Source organism: Dermacentor andersoni, chromosome 1, assembly GCF_023375885.2.
Source record: "Dermacentor andersoni chromosome 1, qqDerAnde1_hic_scaffold, whole genome shotgun sequence".
Classification (NCBI taxonomy): domain Eukaryota; kingdom Metazoa; phylum Arthropoda; class Arachnida; order Ixodida; family Ixodidae; genus Dermacentor; species Dermacentor andersoni.
In genome coordinates, this window is record NC_092814.1 from 67,962,423 (window position 1) to 67,983,975 (window position 21,553).

At 41.8% G+C, this 21,553-nt stretch overlaps 2 protein-coding genes across 2 annotated transcripts in view; both read right to left on the reverse strand.

The window, feature by feature from the left end:
* Positions 1 to 2,765, reverse strand: part of Als2 (Amyotrophic lateral sclerosis 2) — a 112,743-nt gene extending 109,978 nt beyond the window's left edge. Inside the window, exons 1-2 of the mRNA XM_050191457.3 lie at positions 2,544 to 2,765; positions 259 to 1,884 (exon numbers count right to left, since the gene is read on the reverse strand). Coding sequence (XP_050047414.3) covers positions 259 to 1,884; positions 2,544 to 2,560 — 1,643 coding nt within the window. The 5' untranslated portion in view covers positions 2,561 to 2,765. The remainder of the gene's footprint in view (positions 1 to 258; positions 1,885 to 2,543) is intronic.
* A 5,316-nt stretch (positions 2,766 to 8,081) lies between these two features.
* Positions 8,082 to 21,553, reverse strand: part of Tango6 (transport and golgi organization 6) — a 36,767-nt gene continuing 23,295 nt past the window's right edge. Inside the window, exons 10-17 of the mRNA XM_050191463.3 lie at positions 21,236 to 21,424; positions 20,622 to 20,733; positions 18,554 to 18,748; positions 18,362 to 18,478; positions 16,879 to 17,590; positions 14,728 to 14,879; positions 14,538 to 14,648; positions 8,082 to 8,350 (exon numbers count right to left, since the gene is read on the reverse strand). Coding sequence (XP_050047420.1) covers positions 8,153 to 8,350; positions 14,538 to 14,648; positions 14,728 to 14,879; positions 16,879 to 17,590; positions 18,362 to 18,478; positions 18,554 to 18,748; positions 20,622 to 20,733; positions 21,236 to 21,424 — 1,786 coding nt within the window. The 3' untranslated portion in view covers positions 8,082 to 8,152. The remainder of the gene's footprint in view (positions 8,351 to 14,537; positions 14,649 to 14,727; positions 14,880 to 16,878; positions 17,591 to 18,361; positions 18,479 to 18,553; positions 18,749 to 20,621; positions 20,734 to 21,235; positions 21,425 to 21,553) is intronic.

Genomic DNA, 21,553 nt, shown 5'->3' on the forward strand with positions numbered 1-21,553 from the left:
CAAACTGCTACATAAAGTACCTTATCTAGACAAGGAGCAAATTTTTATGAAAAGTAGCAATAACATAAAAGATATGTTAGTTTTTGTTGCCAACAGGGCTAAACAACTGCCAAGCTTCTTTTGCAGTATTGAAACACTAGTCACAGTAACAATCATAAAAATACAAAACTGTTTGCTTGACATAGGTAAATGCACTGTGTATCCAGATTCATAGCTTAATATGTGATAGATCAACATATATAAGTGAAAAAGAGTTACCTGTCAAGGTCATCACCATGTCCAAGTTGACCATAGGATCCCTTGCCCCAGCTCCAAACTTGAGTGATCATGCTCTGCTTGGGCAGCTGCAGTTCTCTGACATCAGAAGATCGTGGGGAGCTTTTATACCGCTCTAAATGGCCTTCTGTTTTTTTGGAATGGCAAGTATCTGGAATTTGGTCAGACTCAACCAACTCAAATGATTCAGCAGAGCCACTACGAGATCCTGCTGTGCTAACCTGAGGTGCAAACGAGACAAAATTTAAGTGGTCGACAAAAAGTGAAGTGACACGAGAAAACATGTTTTTGACAGCAACTGACGAAGTACTTGAAGAAATTTCTTTGCTAGGTTCACTGACTGAGTCCTCTGCCAGAGACTTTCGTGTTTTAGATTGTGGCTTGTGACCAAGCTGTCTGTCAAGGAACTCCATAGCATGTTCAGGGTTGAGGATGGATGAAGTCCGCTTTGAAGGCACAGATGCTGACCTCAAACGCTGCATAGAAACCTGTCCTCTTCTCAGTTCTATCCCTTCAAATTCATCCGGAGCAGCTTCCTCGGCCTTGATAGCATCTATTTCTTGCTGCTTAATTTCAGTGGACGCAGCAGTTTCCTTAGCATTATTTGTGATATCGGCATTTACAGGCGGTTCAGAAATTAGCAATGTCTGAGCTTTGCCGTCATGGTGGACGTCATTATTCTGACACGGTAGGTCTTGCACTTGCAGGCCAGTGTAGAGTAAATGGTCTTTATATGCACTTGACGAATCTTGCAAAGTTGTTGAGTAACACCCTTCTATCAAACCCTGATTTCCTGTGATAGCTAGTACACCAGCATCTGCAATTTTCTCTGCTACTTGAAGTGCTTCAGTTTCATCTTCTGCGGAGATAGGTTTTGAGACCATGCAAGGCAAACCAAGAGGGCAGGTGGACGATTTCACCACACAAGTACTGCATGTGATAGTATTGTTGTCAGTGACAGGTGGGATGTTTTCTGTCACAGCCAAACTATGCGTTGCACCACATGCCACTGACAGAACTTTTTTTTCCTTCAGGAAGTCAATTCTCTTTGGTAAACTCTTCGTAGCTGCATTGAGTCCAAGCTGGGGGCCTGTGCCCCAAGCAAACACTTTATGGTTATTTGTTAATGCCAGTGTATGAACAGGTCCACATGAAATACTGATCATAAGTGCATGAGCAGTAACTGTGGAACCACAAACTTTGCACTTGCCAAGTTCTTCTTCGACCTCAACTTTTTTTGGGCTAAGAACATTGTCCTCAAGAAACCCACATTGTCCTTGGTTGTTGAGTCCCCACATATAGACAAAGCCATCAATTGTCAGCGCTGCACTGTGGTTTGGTCCGCACGCTATGTCCTTTGCAGTATTTTTCACTCCAGTAACATGGTATGGTACTGTTGAATACTCAACAGTGTTTCCAGTGCCAAGCTGCCCAAAATTATTTTTCCCGAAGGCGAATACTGCGCCATTATCGGTAAGAAAAAGGCAGTGGTGCGTTCCAAAACTAAGGGATGTCACGGTATATTTGCCGATGGTTATGGATGACAAGGGACTATTGCATGTCCACAGTACACCTTGTACCTCGGGCGATTTGTCTTCATCTGGTGTTCTGCAAATAGATATCGCCAACAGTTACTTCTGCTAAATATGCTCACAACGCGTTGGTCATTACAGTGGTATACACATAACAGTGCTGAATTTACAAAAATATTTAAACATAAACAGCTGCTCACATAATCGCCACGAAAATACTCATTTTGGAAGGAACATATATACAGCAGTCCCACAGTTACAGCGTTTTCCTAAACCCGGGACACAAGTGAGCAAATAACAAGCACTCCGCTATCTGTGGGTCAATATCCTACACCGCTGATACATCCATTCGTAACGAACGTTAAGTCATACAAGACGATGTAGATATGGGGCCGCATTAGAGTATACTCGTTGCTTGTCAACAAAGGTGACTCCAGATAGAGGATATAATTTCAAATTAAACGAAACAGTTTTATGGTTGCAAACGAAACTACGTGAGGCGACGCCAACAAATGTTTCCAACTGTGCACTCTATAACTCGGGCAAGGTAAACACGAAAGCGATCCATAATGGGCATGCGTAGCAGGGCAGCGTAACTGTAGATGTAGACCATTGTGATATACTGGCACACAAAAATAGTTGATGAACCATAAACACGCGCGACGTAACTACTTTCTTTTCCTTTCTTACTGTACAACAGAAACCAACACCATTCATACTAGAAAGCGTACTTACTCTTCGATCACACCCATGATTTGCTATATTTAATCTGCCCGTTTATCATCCATTGAATTCCGTGTAGTTCACAAGCTGCCTTCTCAAACGGCTGCATCACAAACAACAAAGCATAAACGAATGTCAACGCATTGCAAATATGCGCAGTTCTTGATCATTTCACTTCAACACTCGCAAACATCGCCAATAGCTACGTTACCAAACTGCCGTACACATGATAAAACGAAACTTGGACAATCTGGACCCAGTGTTGCCCGAATTGATACTTGGATTTTTCCACTGGCTGCACTGCGGAACTGCTAGTTTTCGATTTCCCCTTTGCTGTCCTTGCAGCGCAGCGCTAAGCGCGAAATCCTTTATTCGAAAACGCTAAGCGAAATATGCAGTACCCTTCACGAAGAACGCGAATGTGGACAGATTCCTAAGGTAGTAGTATTAAAGTGAGGGCCGATCACGAAGGCATTGCAGTCTGTAGTTGTGAGCCGATCTCAAGGGCAGCACAGCCTAAAATCTCTTATAATTGATCTGGTGCTGAGAGAAATCGAACCCGCGTCTTGCGGGTTCCACAAGCACAACAGCTCGGGGCTGCGCCACGAATGCCCGCAGTAAGGGAGGGAATACTTCTCAAGTGTTCGCACGCACCGGCGCGCTACGCATATCGAAGGCCACGCCCGGACTTCGTGGGCATGCCACTAGATGGCAGGGAGTGCCCAGAGGAGAAACAAAAAAAAGACTATGAAGATTTACAGGAATGGCAAGAAAGAAATTATAAGTGCAAAACTGTACCATAACTGAAAGGCTATTTGCTGGTTGCCTAAGGAAAAAGCATACCGGAGAAAATGTTTGCAACAAAGTGAGGCATTTGTATGCTGCAGAGAACTCCAGAGACCACTCAGCACATTCCAATGGAACATGAAGGTATTCACCCAGTGAAATCTATAAGTAATGTATACCTTTTGGAAGTGCTTGGATTTAAAGTGGATGGAAGCATATCAATCGGTAAGCAGTCAGGATAAGCAAGAGACGTTTAGAGTATTGGTGTAAAAAAGCAGGGAAGAGATTGATACAACCGGAACTGTTGCAGGCATAGGTAGAAAAATGATAGAATGAAAAGCATGTATAGCTTACCTTATTAACTCAAGCAGGCTAGGTAACTTTTTGTCACCACCCTATTTCAAAGGGGATGCCAATAAATCATCAACAGAAGCACAAGGGAGCCTGACTGAAGCACACGTACGCCTCACACATGGCGAGTTTTGGATATATCTGCACACTTGTGGATAATCATTCTAGTTGAGTTCTGCCCGAATTTTTCATGCAGGCTCGTGCAGACGAGTGCAATGCAGGACAGGATGTTTTGTGCTACGCATGGCTGACTAGATTGTAGGCAGTCAGAGAAAACTTCACATCATCTTGTGCATCAGCAGGCAAAAAGCTACAGACTTCACAACCACTGCAATTTCATATAATGGTTCGGAAAGCGAACCAGTCGCTTGCCTTCTTGATTGGTCAGAATCAAATTTTTGCTGATGAAAGCATGATTCTGACCAGTCACATGAGGGCAAGCGAACAGTTCACTTTCCAAACCATTATAAGATTGCTCCCCTGAACACTAATAGCCAATGTACTATTGCACTCAGTATATGAGCTACAATGCGAAAGCATGTGGCAAAGCGGTTGCATGGTGTAGCTCATACTGAATGCAATAGTACTACAGTTTCCTTTCAGCAACGAATCTAGATAAACTGCAGTTAAATACATCGCGTTTGCACAGTGCATGAAGACAACTTCGCTATGCCTATAACACAGCTAGCATGCGAAGTCTGAAACAGCAAGTCCGCATGATGATAATTTTCCCATCTCTGAAGTCACCTTCCTTTCTGACACAAAATCGCGCTAGCACTTTGCTGCTGTCTTTGCAGCGAACCTTTGCTGCCGTCACCATATATGTACGTCGACAGCACCAGCAGTTGCAAACAAAATGCTGCCTTGTGTTTCAACGCCCGCTTGTTTGTATCTCGTCTGCTACCTAAACCCATTGAAACTGCGGTTTAATAAGTGTAGTTTTCATGCTAAACTTACATGAAAAATGGCTTCATGTAGGTGGGGGGAGCTGCACTTTTGCTGCATGAAAAAAAAAAAAAAAAAAGTCGACTTCCTACAGATATACCTACTCATATATCCAGTGTAGGTAAAAACTAAAGCTAGCTCTAACATTTGCTGGGTTGCTTTTAATTGCAGTTTTTACTGTTTTTAACAGCTACTAGTGAAACATTGGACAACTTTTTCATGTGAGTTGGTTAAAAAAAAAATGTACTTAAACTTCACTCGATCGATGACCTCGAGCACTCACGGCCACAATGCTAGCGTGATGAGGAGCACCGGCAGCAGGGAGTGCGCATGCTTGTCATAAAGCAAACACTCCACGCTGCCACTCCCTTCACCATTTGAACAGTGCTGCACCTCCAAAACTCAGCACATCATGTGACGTCCAACACTGGGCATGTGGCAAAACAGCACACATGAAGCCCTCGCATGCTCATCCTGGCACCTGCAGCAGATTACGTGACCTCCAAATTTTCCACCCGTAACATCAGTGCTGAGAGCGATCCCCTTACAGACAGATTCTACATAGATGATCGCATATGTCTTGTCTTTTCAAAGCAACTGCACGCCCATATAAGCGCTGTCATGCGTGCTGTTGCAGATTGTGTTTTCACGGTCACTCACGTTGAAAAACGTGACTTCACCATCCCACAAGCCTAGTACACAGTGCTACTGTCTTACTAAATTCAACAACAGCCTTGAGAACACAAAAAGCAGAGACCAGCCATTCAAATTCTACAGATTTCCAAGAGATTGGCAAAGGATGGACAAGCACAGAATTATCCACAGTCAAAACATGTATTTTTCCTTTCACATGCCTTTTTTTCATCTGTGTCGCATGGCAATTAGTGTGGCCCTTACGTGCGCAGCAAGTAAACTTTGCATGTACAGGTGCTTCATCGGCTACATGCTGACACATTTTGCAATAAAACAGATTCCAAGACGAGCTGGTTGAAGATGTCAGTCGAGATTATGTGCACAATGCGGTATTTTCTGAACGACGGAGGTGCATGTATTGACGGTAATGGAAAGGAAAGATTGCAGGTATTTTTCAAGATTTGTATCTGAGGCCTGCAAGCTCTTAGAAGTGGTCACATTTTGTAGGAATGACAACTGTAGTAGAATAAATAATTTGCAATTGTGCACATCTTGGGTGCAATTTCTCATTCAGCAACAAAAGCAAGGCTGGGAGTATCCCTACTTAATGTTTGCTTTTTTAAACATGTGCAATGTAAAACGACACAACAATAATTGTGCTAATGCAGTTGCCTTGCTCAAGAGCCAGACATATTAGGATGTGTGGCTGCTGTGAGCAAAGCCCCTGAAATATAGGTTATACAAAACGCTGCACCCATGTTTCTGTAGAAGACGAGCACAGAAAAGAAGTAATCACTGGTGTATGCCCCTACCAAACGAATAAATGGCATTCAACCCATCAGGAATGTTACTAGGTTCACATTGGAAAGAAATAAACTGCACTTGTCTGTAACATATTTGTAAGCATTATTGTTTGCGGACTGCACTGAATTAGGCACATATGTACTAGTTAGAACCTCATTGATGTGTCCCTGTTTGTTATGTTTTCATGGCTCTTATGCTCTAAAGCACCAGTCACAATCACTTTCCATATGGTCATAAGTATTAGGTTCCCATTTGTTATGTTTCTTTTCCCGGTTATTACATTTTAAAAAGTGTGATGGTGTACCACTGACGTAACATCCCAGTGAAAACGCTTCATCTGTGGGACATCCAAATCACATCCCAATATCCATGCACAACTTCAGAGAGAAATAGCTAGCACATCCTTTGGCTGTCTATTTTGGGATAGCTTACCAAGGATGTCTCAAGGATACTCTGCACTTCTTTTATAGCCACGACATGAACAGTTGTCGCCTCAAGAGACTTCTTTCAGTTTCCTTGTGAGAAAATTGTATTTTCAGAATTGTTCAAATTATAATCCAACACTATCATGTCTGCAGCTTGTGTATACATGGTAGTTAAACCTTGATAGAACGAACCTCAATATAACTAAACTCTCGATCTAGCAAAGTATTTTACTTTTCATAACCTCTTGTCCATAGAGCACCATGTATTTAGAACCTCAATATAACGAAGTATGTTTGTATGCAATTTCGATATACCGAAATTTCACTGCTGCTGCAGAGGAATGCTGAGACAATAAATTGAAACTTCCGTGGACGCAGATGGTCAAATGTCTGAATTACAAGCGGCTGCTTACAAACGCACCTCTCAAATCACGTGCCGCGCGGTGATGGTGGCTTCAAGAAGGATGATGGCTTCACAAGTGCAGTCTTCCTGCACGGCGAGCAAAGGGAAAGAGGTGGAGGGGAGCAAGCTCGCGGTAACGCGATCAAGTGCATGTGAAAGGGCGTGGAGGTAAGTTTGCGCACGTCTCGGCCTTGGCTGTGCATGACGCAGCCGCGCACATTGCTTTAGAGGTAATCTGCCACGTGTGCAAAGAGTGGGCATGCTGAGACAGCGTGGCATCATTCTAGCTGTCTTCCCGCGTGTTTAGTATTGGAGATTGCGTAATCTCGAGTTTCGGTGACCCGTTGGAGTGAGAGGCAGACGAAGCATTCGTTCCCCGTTGCCCGCTCTTTTCATGATAGCGTCGTCCCAGTGCGGGCAAAGTTATCAGCCGCAGGGGCGGAGTGCATATGAAAGCGTGGCCGACTTCGCTTAATTCGTATCGCCGATGTAAATTAAGATATCGTTGATGCGGCATGGAACAGTATCATTCGTCGCCAACTCCCAAATTCATCAAAACTGTTTTCTCATTCAAATTTGCTTTCTTAGATTGCCTAACAATTGGGAAAATCCTGTGGCCCTTTGGAAAAGTCGATCGGCAACTGCACTTATTTGCATAAAAAGACCAATTTCAATACAACGAAATTTTGATATAACGAAGCAAATTGCTGATTTTACCTACTTCATTATATTGTATTTTGTGATTTTCTGACACTATCATAACTGCGCATTAGAACCAAGAGCAAAAGTGCACCACTGTGACATGGAGCTTGGATGCACTAATATTTCACCATGAGGGCCTGTGCAGGTTGGGCACAAGCAGGTTTGAGGAAATGTGCCAACAGAGGAGGTGCATGCAAGAGCACTAACAAAATTTTTGTTGCTTAAAATTCCTGCCACTTAATTTTATGCTTGCTTTCTACCTGTACATTGTCGAAGTTTATTCAAGACCCTTTTAAAGGCTTGGAAGAGAAGACATGTGCTCATATGCTCATCTGCAGCTAATGAAGAGAGTTGTGCTTTTTCTCAATGCTCTGAAAAATATAACAGGAGTGGTATCATTATATTGCCAGTTAAAGAAGAATGGTTATTATAATTATAAAATGGTCCATGCTGAATTTTAAAAGTCCTTATACACCTCTTGCATGGTGAACCTTTCTCTATATAACAACACACAGATTTTTTATTCAGAGCAGTTTATTGACACACAAATAACTTTAAGGACGCATACTCAATTAGCTTCCACTGGGATTGCACAAATCCAGTATTTGAATACGCTTTTCCATACGAGGTTGGGACCGTAAAAATTCCTGCGTTGCAGAGTTGAGGTTTTCAATAGCCAATTGTGCCTGTATTTTTGTCACATTGTCAGGTGTGGTGGCGTACAAATGCTTTAGATCTCGATAGATGTCTTTCACTTCACGAGGCATTACCTGCAAGATAAATGAGATGACACACAAGTGAAAGCTCTGTGAACCATCTTCATGCATTCATGTTTTTGTCTGTTTTTGTAAAGCTTACTCCCTTGCTTGGTCTTTGGGCAGCAGTATGTTGTAAATAAAAAATAATGGGTAATTAAGTAAATAAATAAATAGATAAAGACATAGCTACAAAATGCTTTTTACTTACAAGTACTACACACAGGTGCCTTCTCAGGATAACGATCACAAGTATTCAGCTTAAAATCTTAGACAATCATTATGAACTTAGCAATGATTCTAAAAAAAAAAAGAAAGAAAGAAAAAAGAAAGCACAGATTAATTTATTTGAAAATTGATTGACTTATACATTGGGTTTAACATCACAAGCAACACAGGGGTACGAGAGATACAGGTATACAGAGATACTATCAACACAGGGGTCACGAGGACTATGGATTTATATTGACAAGCTTGTGCACATGCACGCACACACACACACACACAGACAGAGAGGGAGAGAGAGAATGCACTGTATCTGTTTAGTGTTTTGATGTGAATATTGTTTGTAAATAGGGCATGGATAATTTGCATAAACTGCCATGCTTTTAAGAATATTAACACAATAAAGAAATTGCATTTTTGCTGCACACATTTCATTCTGATGTCCTTGCATCACGAAAATATTCTGTGAGTTTCAAAGACTGCAGCATTAGCCAGTCTAATGTATAACTTCAGTCAAAAGTTTGTGAAGGAAGAAAGAAATGGTTCCTCAACAATAGTTACATAGTACATTTCGCAGTATATTTTGGCTGTCAAAATACGACTAAATGAAACACCTATTCCGTGGTGTAATTTGGTGTTCAGGGATTTAGCTCCAGCACTGCACTCACTTCACTGCCATGTAGTGCACAATGCTTGGTACAGTTAAAATCTCAACCTCATGCCTGAAAATGACCATAAAGATTCCAGCATAGCAACACATGAATAACCTGGCACCATGGAAATCTGGTTGTTGGCGCTTTGATGTCACATGAGCTAGTGCAGTTGTGGGTGATTGTCTTTATTAAATTGTATGAAGGAGAGTCACAAAGAATGTGTTCAAGGGTCTCCTTGTGAACAATGTTCACATGTAGCATTGTCGGCCATTCCAATGCGAAAGGCAAAATATTTTTTTAAAGCCATTCCTAGCCAAAGGCTACAAGCAGGAGAGAAAGAGAGAGAGAGAGAGATAAATGAGGTACGAAAAGCAGGGAAGTTAACCGGAAGACAGATATCTAGTTTGCTACCCTGCACTGAGAAAGATAAAGAAAAATGCACATACGTGGACAGAAAGGGAGAAAAAATGGCTGTGGCTTAGCTAAGGTTAAGCCCAGGATGCGAAGCATACTAGCCTTTATTTTAGTTGTTGAACCACTGTTTAGCCTGGTGAACTGCTGTTGCTTGGCTATATTTGGTTCGGCTAGACGAAGAAACAACTCATGCGTTACTCTGCTTCGCCTTCAAGAGTGGAATGCGACAGCGTTCCCGTCGACCCGCCAAGGGGTGTAAGACAATGGGCTACGGCGCAGCGACTACGCGCCGCGCACTGGACGCGGTGAGCGTCGAGCAACGCAGCGTTCGGCGCGGCAACGAAATGTGCGCCTGAGCAAGCGACGCACGCCTGAGCCTTAGAAACAGCTCGTTTCTAAGGCAACACCGCATTCACTAGAGGCGCTTTTGTACCGCTTTGAAGCATCGTACTCGTGGCTCAGTGGTAGCGTCTCCGTCTCACACTCCGGAGACCCTGGTTCGATTCCCACCCAGCCCATCTTGCAAGAGTTGAGCCAAAGCCACCCAGAAACAAGCGCAGCTGCTTATATACCGCCGCGACGCCGCGAGCGACGGCGTGAGTTGGAGCCCCGTTTCTCCTCTGTCGTGACGTCACGGTGTCATGTGGTATGGCATGGGGTCAAAGGTCATTGAAGGCGACACCGCCGCGCCTGAGGAGCTGGGTTGAGCTCTAGTAATATGCTTCGCATAAAAATACAAAACACATGCGCGCGCGCGCACACACACACACACACAGTAGTGTCACAGTCATTCAGAAAGGTTGCTTGACCGGAGGAACTTCAGTAGTGCAGTGCCTTCTTCTAGTGCAGGATAGCCCTCCCTGCATCAGACCAGATGGTCTATGAAGGCAGAGTGAAGAGTACAGATGGTGCAGTGGGTTGTGTTGAAAACACGGGGTGTTTTACACGGAGGACGTGATGTCTCATGCAAGCATGAAAAGTTTTTTAGTGACATCTAACCTTGAGAACAGTATCAATTCCTGTGTGCTGTCTCCTAGATCTGATTGAGCAGTGACATCAGCATGCTTGTCACCTATGCTGCAGTGACATGCAAGTCACCAAAACTTGATCTGACGCCCTTCATTGGCTAAGGTATGGATGAGTTCTCTAATCTAAAACACCACTTGTTTATGCGGTCTATGCTGCAGGGCTAACTTCAAGTCATCAAATACGTATCATTTTCAAGGTTGTTCTTGGCTGACGACATAAAGTGCAGCATGAAGAGCTGCAAGTTTTGCAGCCATCGATATTGTCAGGTGGCATGCTTTAGAAATTGACATGGTGACTCTTGCTGGGAAAACCATGGCTCCAGCCAAACTCTTCAGAGTTGCTGAGGCATCAGTATACATATGGATATGGTCCCCAGTGTGCTACCTCACAAGAAAAAAAAAACAGGGATAGTTTTTGAAAGCAGGAGATGACAGCTCAGATATTTTTGATTTCTGGTACAATGAGGTGCACTCCTGGTCAAACAAGACGCCAAGGAGGAATCGATGGTTTGTCATGGGAGTGGAACCTGATGGAAGGCTGGTGCAATAATCAGAAATTGTAGCACAAAATTATGTCCACTGCCTTTCGGAAGGCAAGATGATGGGAACAGGCTTGGGCAATGTGCCTAATATACACTCTCAAAAGTTCCAGGGTAATGTATGTTTGTATTGGATGGTGCCAGGAGATTGTAGTACAGCAGAATCTCGGTAAATGGAATTGCTGGTTAAATGGAACAGCCTTTAGTATACTGATTGGTTTTATATTTGGATAATGCAAAAAACTCTAATTAATTGGACCCAAAATTTTTCCAATTCTTGGTAAATGAAACAAAAAAAGCAAGCTTTAAAGTATTTTTTTTTTCAGGGAAAGACAAAATCTGATTTTTATTCTGCAACATCTGTTCTTTATGCAGAAAGCCATCCTTAAAAAGCAGTGGCAAAGACTCAAGGAAGCAAAAACTTGACAGATATTTAATGCATAGCATGCGCAGTTCAGACAGCTTGGTGGCACCACCACTTGCCCCACAGACAGACGAAATAAGAATGATTGAAGTTTCGGACATCTTACAGCACGCCATTTGATAATTGGGATTCTAACAGCATGACCTCATGATAATTCAGCCAGAGTCAAGCAGTAAGAGCAATGACTGTTTTAGGCTTGTAGCGCAGCTCAGGAAGAGCAAAAAAGGAAGGAGGTAGGGGTAATCAAAGGGAACGGAAAACAGAGTGAGCGCTAATTCATTATCATTATCAAGCAATGAATTGGCGTATCTCCGACTGCAGCCACAGGCTGTCTGAATATGTTACCACTTGGTTACTATCGGTTTTGTTGCTTGGTTTCTTTGTTATCTCTTGATGTCATATGGTTTGCCGAGTGTATAAGTAGTCGTGTGTCACGAAATAAACCATCAGTTGGAAGTTAGCGCTCACTCTGTTTTCCGTTCCCTTTGATTACCCCTACCTCCTTCCTTTTTTTGCTCTTCCTGAGCTGCGCTACAAGCCTAAAACAGTCATGACATACCAACTCGCCCAAACTGCCACGCTTTTGAGTAAGAGCAATGTTCTTGCTTTGATACATCATCGGTGCCTCCTCTAAACCAAAACTAGTGAAGCCGAGCCAACTCGGAAGTCTTAAGAAGGATAGGTGGTGCAAGGTTAAACGAACAGAAAAAATAAGAGGGGACAGAAAGAGTGCCAAACTAGCAACTAATTTTATTCAAGGAAGCACCCAATATATAGGCATAGAACATACATGTGCACAAACATTGCACTCATCGCATGTGCACGAATGCTGTAAAAATAGCCGAAATTGCAAGACCAGTTTGGTGCTCTTTCCATCTCCTCTTATTTCTTCGGCCAGTTTTAACCTTGTGCCACACATCCTTTTTAAGCTATACGCCAACTAGTCCAAGATAGTACTTGGCTAAACAATCGAGAAGTCAGCTACCACACTCAAACGACGAAACAAACTAGCTGCCATATTCACTTCTTTATTTTTAACACGTCGAACATGTCCATGTCATGCAAGTAAGTGTGTATGACATAGAACGCTACACCTTTACACGGCTCTCTCAGTAAATGGAACTCCTGTTAATTGTAACATATTTCTCCAGTCCCTTGAGGTGTTGCTTAACGAGATTCTACTGCAGAATGGTTGCTGGCGCACATCCTGGCAATCTAAGAGAAACTGAGCCTCTTGCAGAGCATGAGTTTGAATGGCCTGTAGTGCACGAAGGTTTGTTCTGCAAGTGTTGGCCAGTATGGGCAAGCTGTATCTCAAAAATCCTAGAAAAGCCTGTACAATTCCAACATTGCACATACTGACATCCCCCCAAGTTTTTCCACCCAAAAACTTGAACAGCTGGGAAACTGGTTTCAGGCACTGTTTCATGTAGGTCATGTGAGGGCTCTACAAGAGGTCTCTATCAATGAATATACCAAGAAATGTGGGAATGCTTTGTTCATTAAGAGAGACAGCGCAGGATGTCAGTGACTGTTGAGTGAGCACCATCGGTGCCCATTTGTCTGGAGAAATTCCAAGGATTTGGATGCAAAGGAACACCGTTGTCATAGGAGCAGCATCTTGAAGACTTGCACATACCTGAGGACATGTCCCAACTGAAGTCCAGACACATTGTTGTCTGCAAACATTGATACCTTGATTGCTGTGTGAGGTTCAACAGTGTTGGGCTTAGTACTGTACCTTAAGGAACACCCTAGCAGGTGTAGTGTCATGTGGTTGGGCCATCTTCAGTACACACAAAGTAACCTCCTAATCAAGTACTAACTAGATCAATCCCCAAAGCCAACCATCTCAAGAGGATCAAAAATGGCCTCGTGAAATAAGTTATCATATGCCCTCTTGACATCCAGAAATAAAGTAGCAGATATCCAAGAAGACACAGCAAGACGGAGGCTTGAAGTGATCAATAGTGCTTGAACAAGGAATGCCACTGTAGTCAACATTTCGACAAAGGGCCATCGAGCTTGTCTTTGAAGACATAGATAGTTGCTTATCCGATTTTTGATGCTGGACATATGTAACACTATCGATTACAACATTACCTATTGATGAATGGTCCCATAAAAGGCCAGCCATGGAGTTCTAGGTAAACGATGTGGCTTCTAGACAAGTGGGCGAAGGTCGTCCTCTCCACTACCCTTTGCACACAGCCAGCCAGTGCTGTTAGGCAGTATGAGGCAAGTTCGAGAAGAGGCTTGCCATGCTTCAGGAGTAGGACCAAGCGGCTTGTTTTCTATTCTTCAAGAACAATGCCATCCTGCTAGGCTACTTTGTAAAGACCTAACAGTTCACTTCGTGCCCACTCAGGTTGCTTAAAGCATGGCATGCCACTCCATCTGGTCTCGTTGATGAGCAATGCCTGCAAAGATTGAGTCCCCTCATGCTCATCCATGGTAAAGGCAAGGTTCATGCAGCAATCACAGGAGACGGTGATGTCATGGGGGTTGGGGTTGAAAGTATGCAATTTGCTTGCACAAAAGTCTTCTGCAAAATTAGTATCTCGTCACTCCTGGAAGAGTATCAGAACTTTGAATAGAAAGTGCTGTTTAGGAAGTGAACAAAGACCATGCACAGTTCTCCAGATGTGCGAAAGTGGCTTTCTGGAATCTAATGGCTGGCAAAACATTGTCCAATATTGTGATGTCAACATGTTCATGTGACGCTGGATTTTCTTTTGCAAAATAAAATGCTTGAGATTACAATAAAACATACCATATCACTTATGTGACTAATTATCAGAAGCAAATTGTTAGTTCTTTCACTTCACATCACAGTGGATTTCACTTGCACCAGTAAAAGCAGAACAGTGTCGCTGCTGTTAGTCATTATTACAGATACTACACATTAAGAATACTTACTTGAAATATGCTTTGACCCATTCCTTGAATAATACAACCTAGAGCCAACACAGCAGCATGACATACCAAGGCATCAGGATCCCTGATGAGGCCACGGAGACAGTTAAGGATCTAGCACAACAAAAGCAGCAAGTTTAAATGCTTGAAACCAGTGAGTTTTTAAAGGAAAACATACACAAACAGCCTTTACCTCCTGTGTGATTGGAACAAATGAATAACCAAGCTTTCCGCACAATTCACCCAGATTAGATACAGCTGAGCATCTGATGACTGGGTTGGAGTGCTTTGCAGCGCACAAAAAGCTGTTCACCAGAAGGTTTCGATACTTTGGAGCCATATCACCTATGAATGAAAGAAAACACATTGCCATATAAAAGTAGCAGAATGCCAGCATATCTCCGTACGTTTTTAAATATATGCACTATTTAGATGCATGCACAAAAGTTTCTGCTCAAGAACAGTGCTCAAGAAACAACTTATTCCATAGAACAAAATCAATTTCAGATATGTCACAAAGAAAGGCACAACATGAGGGCGATCACCAGATATACGAGTAGGCTATCTAGCAAGGTACTCTGCCTAATCTGCTGATTACACCAGAAGGTCAAAATCTAGAAGTCAATGTTTAATATACGACGTTGAGTAGCAACACAGAACAATTTATTGTAGTCACACAAAACACATTCAAAATGCAAGCCTGCTCCATATGTTCTAGAACCCCTACCTTTTCTTCAAGAACATAAATTGCAAACAGGGCTTCATTTATTTTATTTCAAGTACTTAAATGTGGCCATCTGCCTTCCATTACACTTCCATCTGCCTCCATTATATAGAAGCTCCAAAACCTTTCTCAGGCAGTTCACATCTTGCCTAGCAAAACATGAAGTTCTGTTAAAAACATCACACAAATTTTATTTACACATAATTTTAAAAGAATTTAACCTAATGAACAAGCAGTAGAAAACAATGGCATGGTGCCAAAAACAATGGCAAAGGCATGGTGGGCCTTCGATGATTCCTGCCACAATAACCACTGCAATGATTGCATTACCTATGTTATGATGCAATTAGCATTCTTAAGATATTTCATGCACTTTCTAGCATCTATCTGCCTATTTACCTATGACTCTAACCGTTTTCTGGCCTACTTGGGTCACTGGTAGTTATTGCTTTAATAGGTAGAGTATTTGACTGCTGTGCTGAGGGAACTTAGTTCAAAACCAACCATCAGACCAACTTGGCTCACTGGGTATGTGCCGCTCTTCAATGACAAAAAAATGCTTTAAAATTTCTCCGGTGCTGGGCGGATTCAAACCTGTATCATATATATTCAAATAATTTTGTCTGAATATATATTCACACATGCCATGCACGGACTTCACAATGGCACTGCAAGGTGGCCCAGTGTGTTCACAAAGAAGCAAGTGGAGCCCAGCTGCATGCACTCCTCATACATAACATGTTTTGGCAGTGGCAATACGGTGCGTTGCTACTTTGCTTCCCTGCTGATCACATTAACGTTGATATTCATTGTGAGATGGGTTCTGCCAAATTTTTTTTACCCTTCCTGTGAGCACCTCTATGGCTCACCAGACACTACAGTGTTGCACTGCTTCACGTGTGGTACCATGATGCCAGCAAAAGATGTGTTGTCGATAGGCATGACATGTGAACTGAACTCTCACGTCGCTATCACAATTTGCTTTACACCATCATGTTTACATTTTCCCTTACTCGGCTAACATTTTGACAGTATCCTTGACAAATTTATTACTCCTTCCAAAGCTTATAATTTCTTTGCCAATGCTCACTTTTCCCATTTGCTAAACATCTCGTCTGTATGTACTTAACATTAATTCTCATGTGTCAATGGGTAAGTGTAATGTGAAGCTTTTCATATATCAATAACACTATGACAAAGTAAGCTGCTTTTGTGGACTTCAATGAATATCACATGACACTTGGAAATATAGCACACTGCCACCCAAAAGGTTGAATGTTTGTTTGAACATTTGTTTATTGTTTTATTTGTTTAATTGCTCTTTTAAATTACAGGTATAGCATGTTTGCATCTCACAATACTTACATTCACAATTCAACATGATTATACCTGTATTGATTGTGTATATTTTACTAATGAACCTGTACAGGTTGAGTGCCCACCGCTTATGTAATACCTCTTTTGTTAGGGATCTCTAAGGTAATAAAATGAAATGAAATTTAATTAACATTAAATTCCAATGCTAACCTTGCAAATTGATCATTCATAGCAGCAAACTTTGCCTGTTGAAAAAGATAGACTTTCAGGCACTAATTCAAAGCATGGTGTGTGAGCACTCACCGAAGTTTTTGGTGACTCGCAAAAGAACCTCTCCCAAGTTGAGGCGTGCTTCCACTGAGAGCTGCTCCAGGGACAGCTGCTCTGCCAGCCATGGAAGCAGATGGTCCAGGTCTCTCTCAACAAGAACAGACAAAGCTTGGATGGCGCTCAGATAGACATATGAATCTTCATCTTGAATGCCTGAGTGGCAAGCTTCAAGCAACTCGTCTCGCCGCTGCCATACTTCTGCACTGCCCTCTACAAGCATTCGGCGCAGCTGAATAAATGCATGGCCTCGGATGGGTGCCATTCCATCATGCAACTCGCACCATAACTTCCCAAATTCTGTGCCTTCAGTAGCTGGTGGGACTCCTGATGATTCTGGTGCCACCCTAGCAGTTTCCTCTCCAAGCTGTTGTTGAGAAGCCTCTGCAACCACTGTTTCACTGCTAGGGCTGTCATCAATGGACAAAATGTTAAATCCAGCTGCAATAGCAGCCAATTTTTTTTGACGTGCAGCTTTGGCATGTTTATCATCTGCCACTGGTGGAGCAGAGAAGCCAGAATTACTTGTAGCACTTGGCTTCTGTGGAGCTGCTGCAACCCCTTGGCTTGCTACTGACACCTGCAACTGGTGTGCTAGGTTTCTTATCTCGGGGCTACTATGGCTACCTGACAAAGATGCCAGGCACTGGTTGCACTGTTGCCACAATTCCTTATTCTTTGCTGCTGCCTTCAGGGAGAAAAAAAAAAAAATTGGTTGCCATTAAAAATTAAGCAAACCCCTACTTTAACTTAAGATCCCATGCACTCTCAATATACATATACTACTATATTGTCCTATTTTCAAAATTTATCCACTAGATTTAAAATATTTTAGAAGTAATTATGACAACTTTTGTTCATAAATTGCCCTAAAGCACATCTCTTGCACACAGTTTGTTCTATGTTTTACGCTTCAAACTTGGGCAGTGAGCTTCCAATACTACAACTTCAATGGGACATGCGGGTTTGGTACAATTTATCTCAGGTTCAAGTTAAGAGAATGCATAAATATGCGTGGATGTACTTTAAAGCTTTTCAATGTGGTTGAATGAACACAAAGAGCAGAATATAGGAGGTTGCCAGTACACAAATAAATACTGTAGTTTTCTATGTTCTCAATTTTCGCTGGCCATAGTGGCTCTGTAGCTATGGCATTCTGCTGCTGAATACAACATTCTCATCAAATTCTGTCTGCCATGGGGTCGCATTCCAAATGTGTTAGAAGGAGGGGGGGGGGAGGGCACAAATCTTGCGTACATAAATTTTCACAAATGTTATGAACCACAGGTGACTAAATTAAAATTAATATGCAGTGCTCCACTATGGCATCCCTCACAATCCAGAAAGCACCTTAGGCATGCCAAACCCCAACAACTACTATTTTTCTTAGGTCCGAACATAAAATATCTACAACATTTAGCACCTGTCAGTCATACATACACTGTAAATATGAACATACCATGTCTTCTGTGGAGATCAGGAGACTCATAAGTGTAAGGCAGAATACAGTAGATTGTAAGGCCAGACTGCTGATTTCAGCACTCTTCGATAGCTGGGTAACTCGGTTTAATGTTTCCTGTACAAGAGCAGCAGGATAGAGAAAACTTGTTTATCTTTTAAACTGACCAAGGATATTAGGCAATGCACTCACCACAACAAATTCCAAGAGAGAGGGCTTATTTTGTATAAGAGTTTCAGATATCAAATCGGCAAAATTTTCGATGAGGTGTAACAGAAGTAGGTTGTCCTTTACGTCCTGTGAGTTGAGCTCACACTGTGATGTAGGTGGTAGAACTATGTCGTTGGTCTCTCCTGACAGAAGGTCTCCAACGGCCCCAGTCAGTTTCTGCAACAATGTAAGCAAGGTTGTTCACCTTAATTTAACAAACTTGAATGAGTGTCATAATTTAACAGAACATGAAGATGTCACTCAGCACAGGACTTTACAGGGGCAACCCTCAGCTTAAGATTTCAGTGTGCACAGCCCACAATGAAAATTAAGAATTCCACCAGTACAAAACTACACTGTGCTAAATGGAAACTCTTGCACAGATGGTTAACTAAAAGCAAGTTAACTCAGATGACATGATAGCTTATCCTTTTTACTATGGAAGACATGCTCAGCTCAAAGTATTATCTTGGGAGAAAACATGAAACATGAGCTCTGCTCTTCTAAGGACGTTTGGTGTAGCAATGCAGTCCTTAAGGAAGCTTCAGCTTGTCAACTGCTCATTAGTTGGAAAAATCATTAGACGATGCAAGGAGCCTGATGTTGGCACTTGTCATCATGCTGTCTATAAGTATTCTTCAAAATAGTGACCTAATGGACAAATCTGTTCACCGAGTGGACCATTTACCTCCAACATAAAAAATACGAAAAACTGACTAATACAATGTGTCATTTGCCCAAGGACAAATAAAGCTCAGAAAGAAATAAGCACACAATACCCTAACTACAGTCTAACGTTATGCACAATTCCATGTTTCTGCATGTTTACACCACACACTTGAAACCCAGCAGTTGTAAAAACAATGTTTCTATCTTTCTCAAAAGCATTCCATGTTCGCATTAAACTGCAAGACATGCTTTCTTTACAGTTTTAGAACATTCTATGCTCTAAAATATGAGTTAGAAGTTAGAAGTCCACTTTTTATTAGTTTCAAACAGTAATTACGAATTAATTTTATTATGCAAACTTAATACATGCCTTTGCTTTCAAAACTTATCTGAACCTCTTTTTCAGATGAAAAAAAAAAAATTAAGTAAGGCCTCTTTCTTGGCAAGTCATCCGAAATCTTTTCCTGTCCTTTTTTTTTTTTAAGACACACTAGTACTGTGTGGCAAATTACCTCCTCATCAATAATTATGTACACCAGCCATAGAAATTTTACAAGTTTTAGACAGCACCAGCTATGTCCGCAGGAGTAAATTATTTGTTCGTTATGACGATGGCAGTGCAAGACGAAATGAGAACAAGAAAGGAAACATGATGGGAGTTATCTTGTCCTTGTCTTTTTTTGCCTTATGGGCCTCACCAACTAGCCTGGTTGTCAGTTCTACTGTCTGTCAATTATTTTCTGTTGCCTCTGTAATACATGTGCCCACGAGTGGAAAGTTTGCTGTGTAACACACACTCCAAGTGGGGAACTAGGGGGAGAGCTCAGTGGTTGGGATGTCTGACTACAACCTGCACCTTGCGACTGGGCATGGGTTTGATCTGTAGTTGTGCCACTGAGCTAAGTTTCATTCTCTTCACCAAAACTAACAATAATCAATTGATTTTACTCATTTTCCACTGGATTCTCATTGAGCTCATAATGGCTTTTGCTGTGGGTTTACCCTCTGAAATCTGCACAACAGGGCAAAGGAGCAGGAGCATTTCATGTTTAAAAGTGGCAAAATCATCATGCAGATGGTGCTGGTGGACATTCTGTTTGTAGAAAATTTACAATGCCAATGAACCAAAATGTATGGAAAGTAAGCCTTATCAACCATTCCTAAAACGAAGAAAAGCACCACAATCATTGGTAGGACACATTAAAATAGCATTGTTAAAGTTTTTATACTACTAAAATAAAAAATGAGACATGAACATTTAGTATTTTAGCTCTAAAAAATAATAAAAAACTAAAGGCGCCAGAATAAAAAAAAAGATTTAAGTTTCCCACCATCTACAAATATGGTGAAAGGTGCTCACATAATTAACAGGGGTACTTACTTTCAGCAGAGACATGAAAAATATAACACATGATTCTTTCAAGCCGCCATGCTGGAACACCGAGACTGCGGCTAGGAAAGCTTGGTCTGACCGTTTCAGCCATTCTTCATCACTGGAACATGAAAACAGGCACTCTGTCGCAACACATTATCACATTTGAATATTCCTGTGCCACTGTACTTGTGGCACATCACAATACATACGATGACTATTCACTATTCTTGCGCTATGTACGACACACTCTAATGAAGACAACAGCTACACTGACTAGGAAGGAAGATGCAAACTGACATGAAGAATTTGAGCCTTCCCTCATCGTTGATGCTCCTCTTGTCCCCTTTACTGTGTGCAGGAAATAGTGCAGGAACAATGCACATACATCAAGGAGCCCAATTCATTCCTCTGTTATGCACCATGGCTACTTTAATGACAATGAAAGCAATAACGTGTTTGAGTTCCACAAGGTTTCTAATGTTGCTAGAATAATAATTTAAAATATAATGTGACAGAAGTAAAGTAAACAGAATGGCATCTAAATTTGCAAGATTAAGATGGCTGGAAGAAAACAACTTTGGACAAACATATCAAGATACATGTACATGAGCACTGCTTACCTCAATGGTAAAAACCGATTGATCGCTTCAACACCACCAGAACTACCAAGCACAAAAACAATGTCATTACGTAGTGTTGCAAGCGGAAGATGATTTGTAGCCTTGAAGAGACACCAGTGTAATAGCTCCACTGCAGTTGTAGATGGCAGGCTGTGGTACACTGCACACAAAACTTCTTCACAAGGTTTCCTAAAAAGAGTATCATTGTGATTTAACCAAAAAACAGTGTAAAGTACAGCAACTGCTAAATATAAACATCAAGATATAAGTTACTCAATTCAAATAACATTCCCATAACTCTTGAAGCACAGTCTTTGT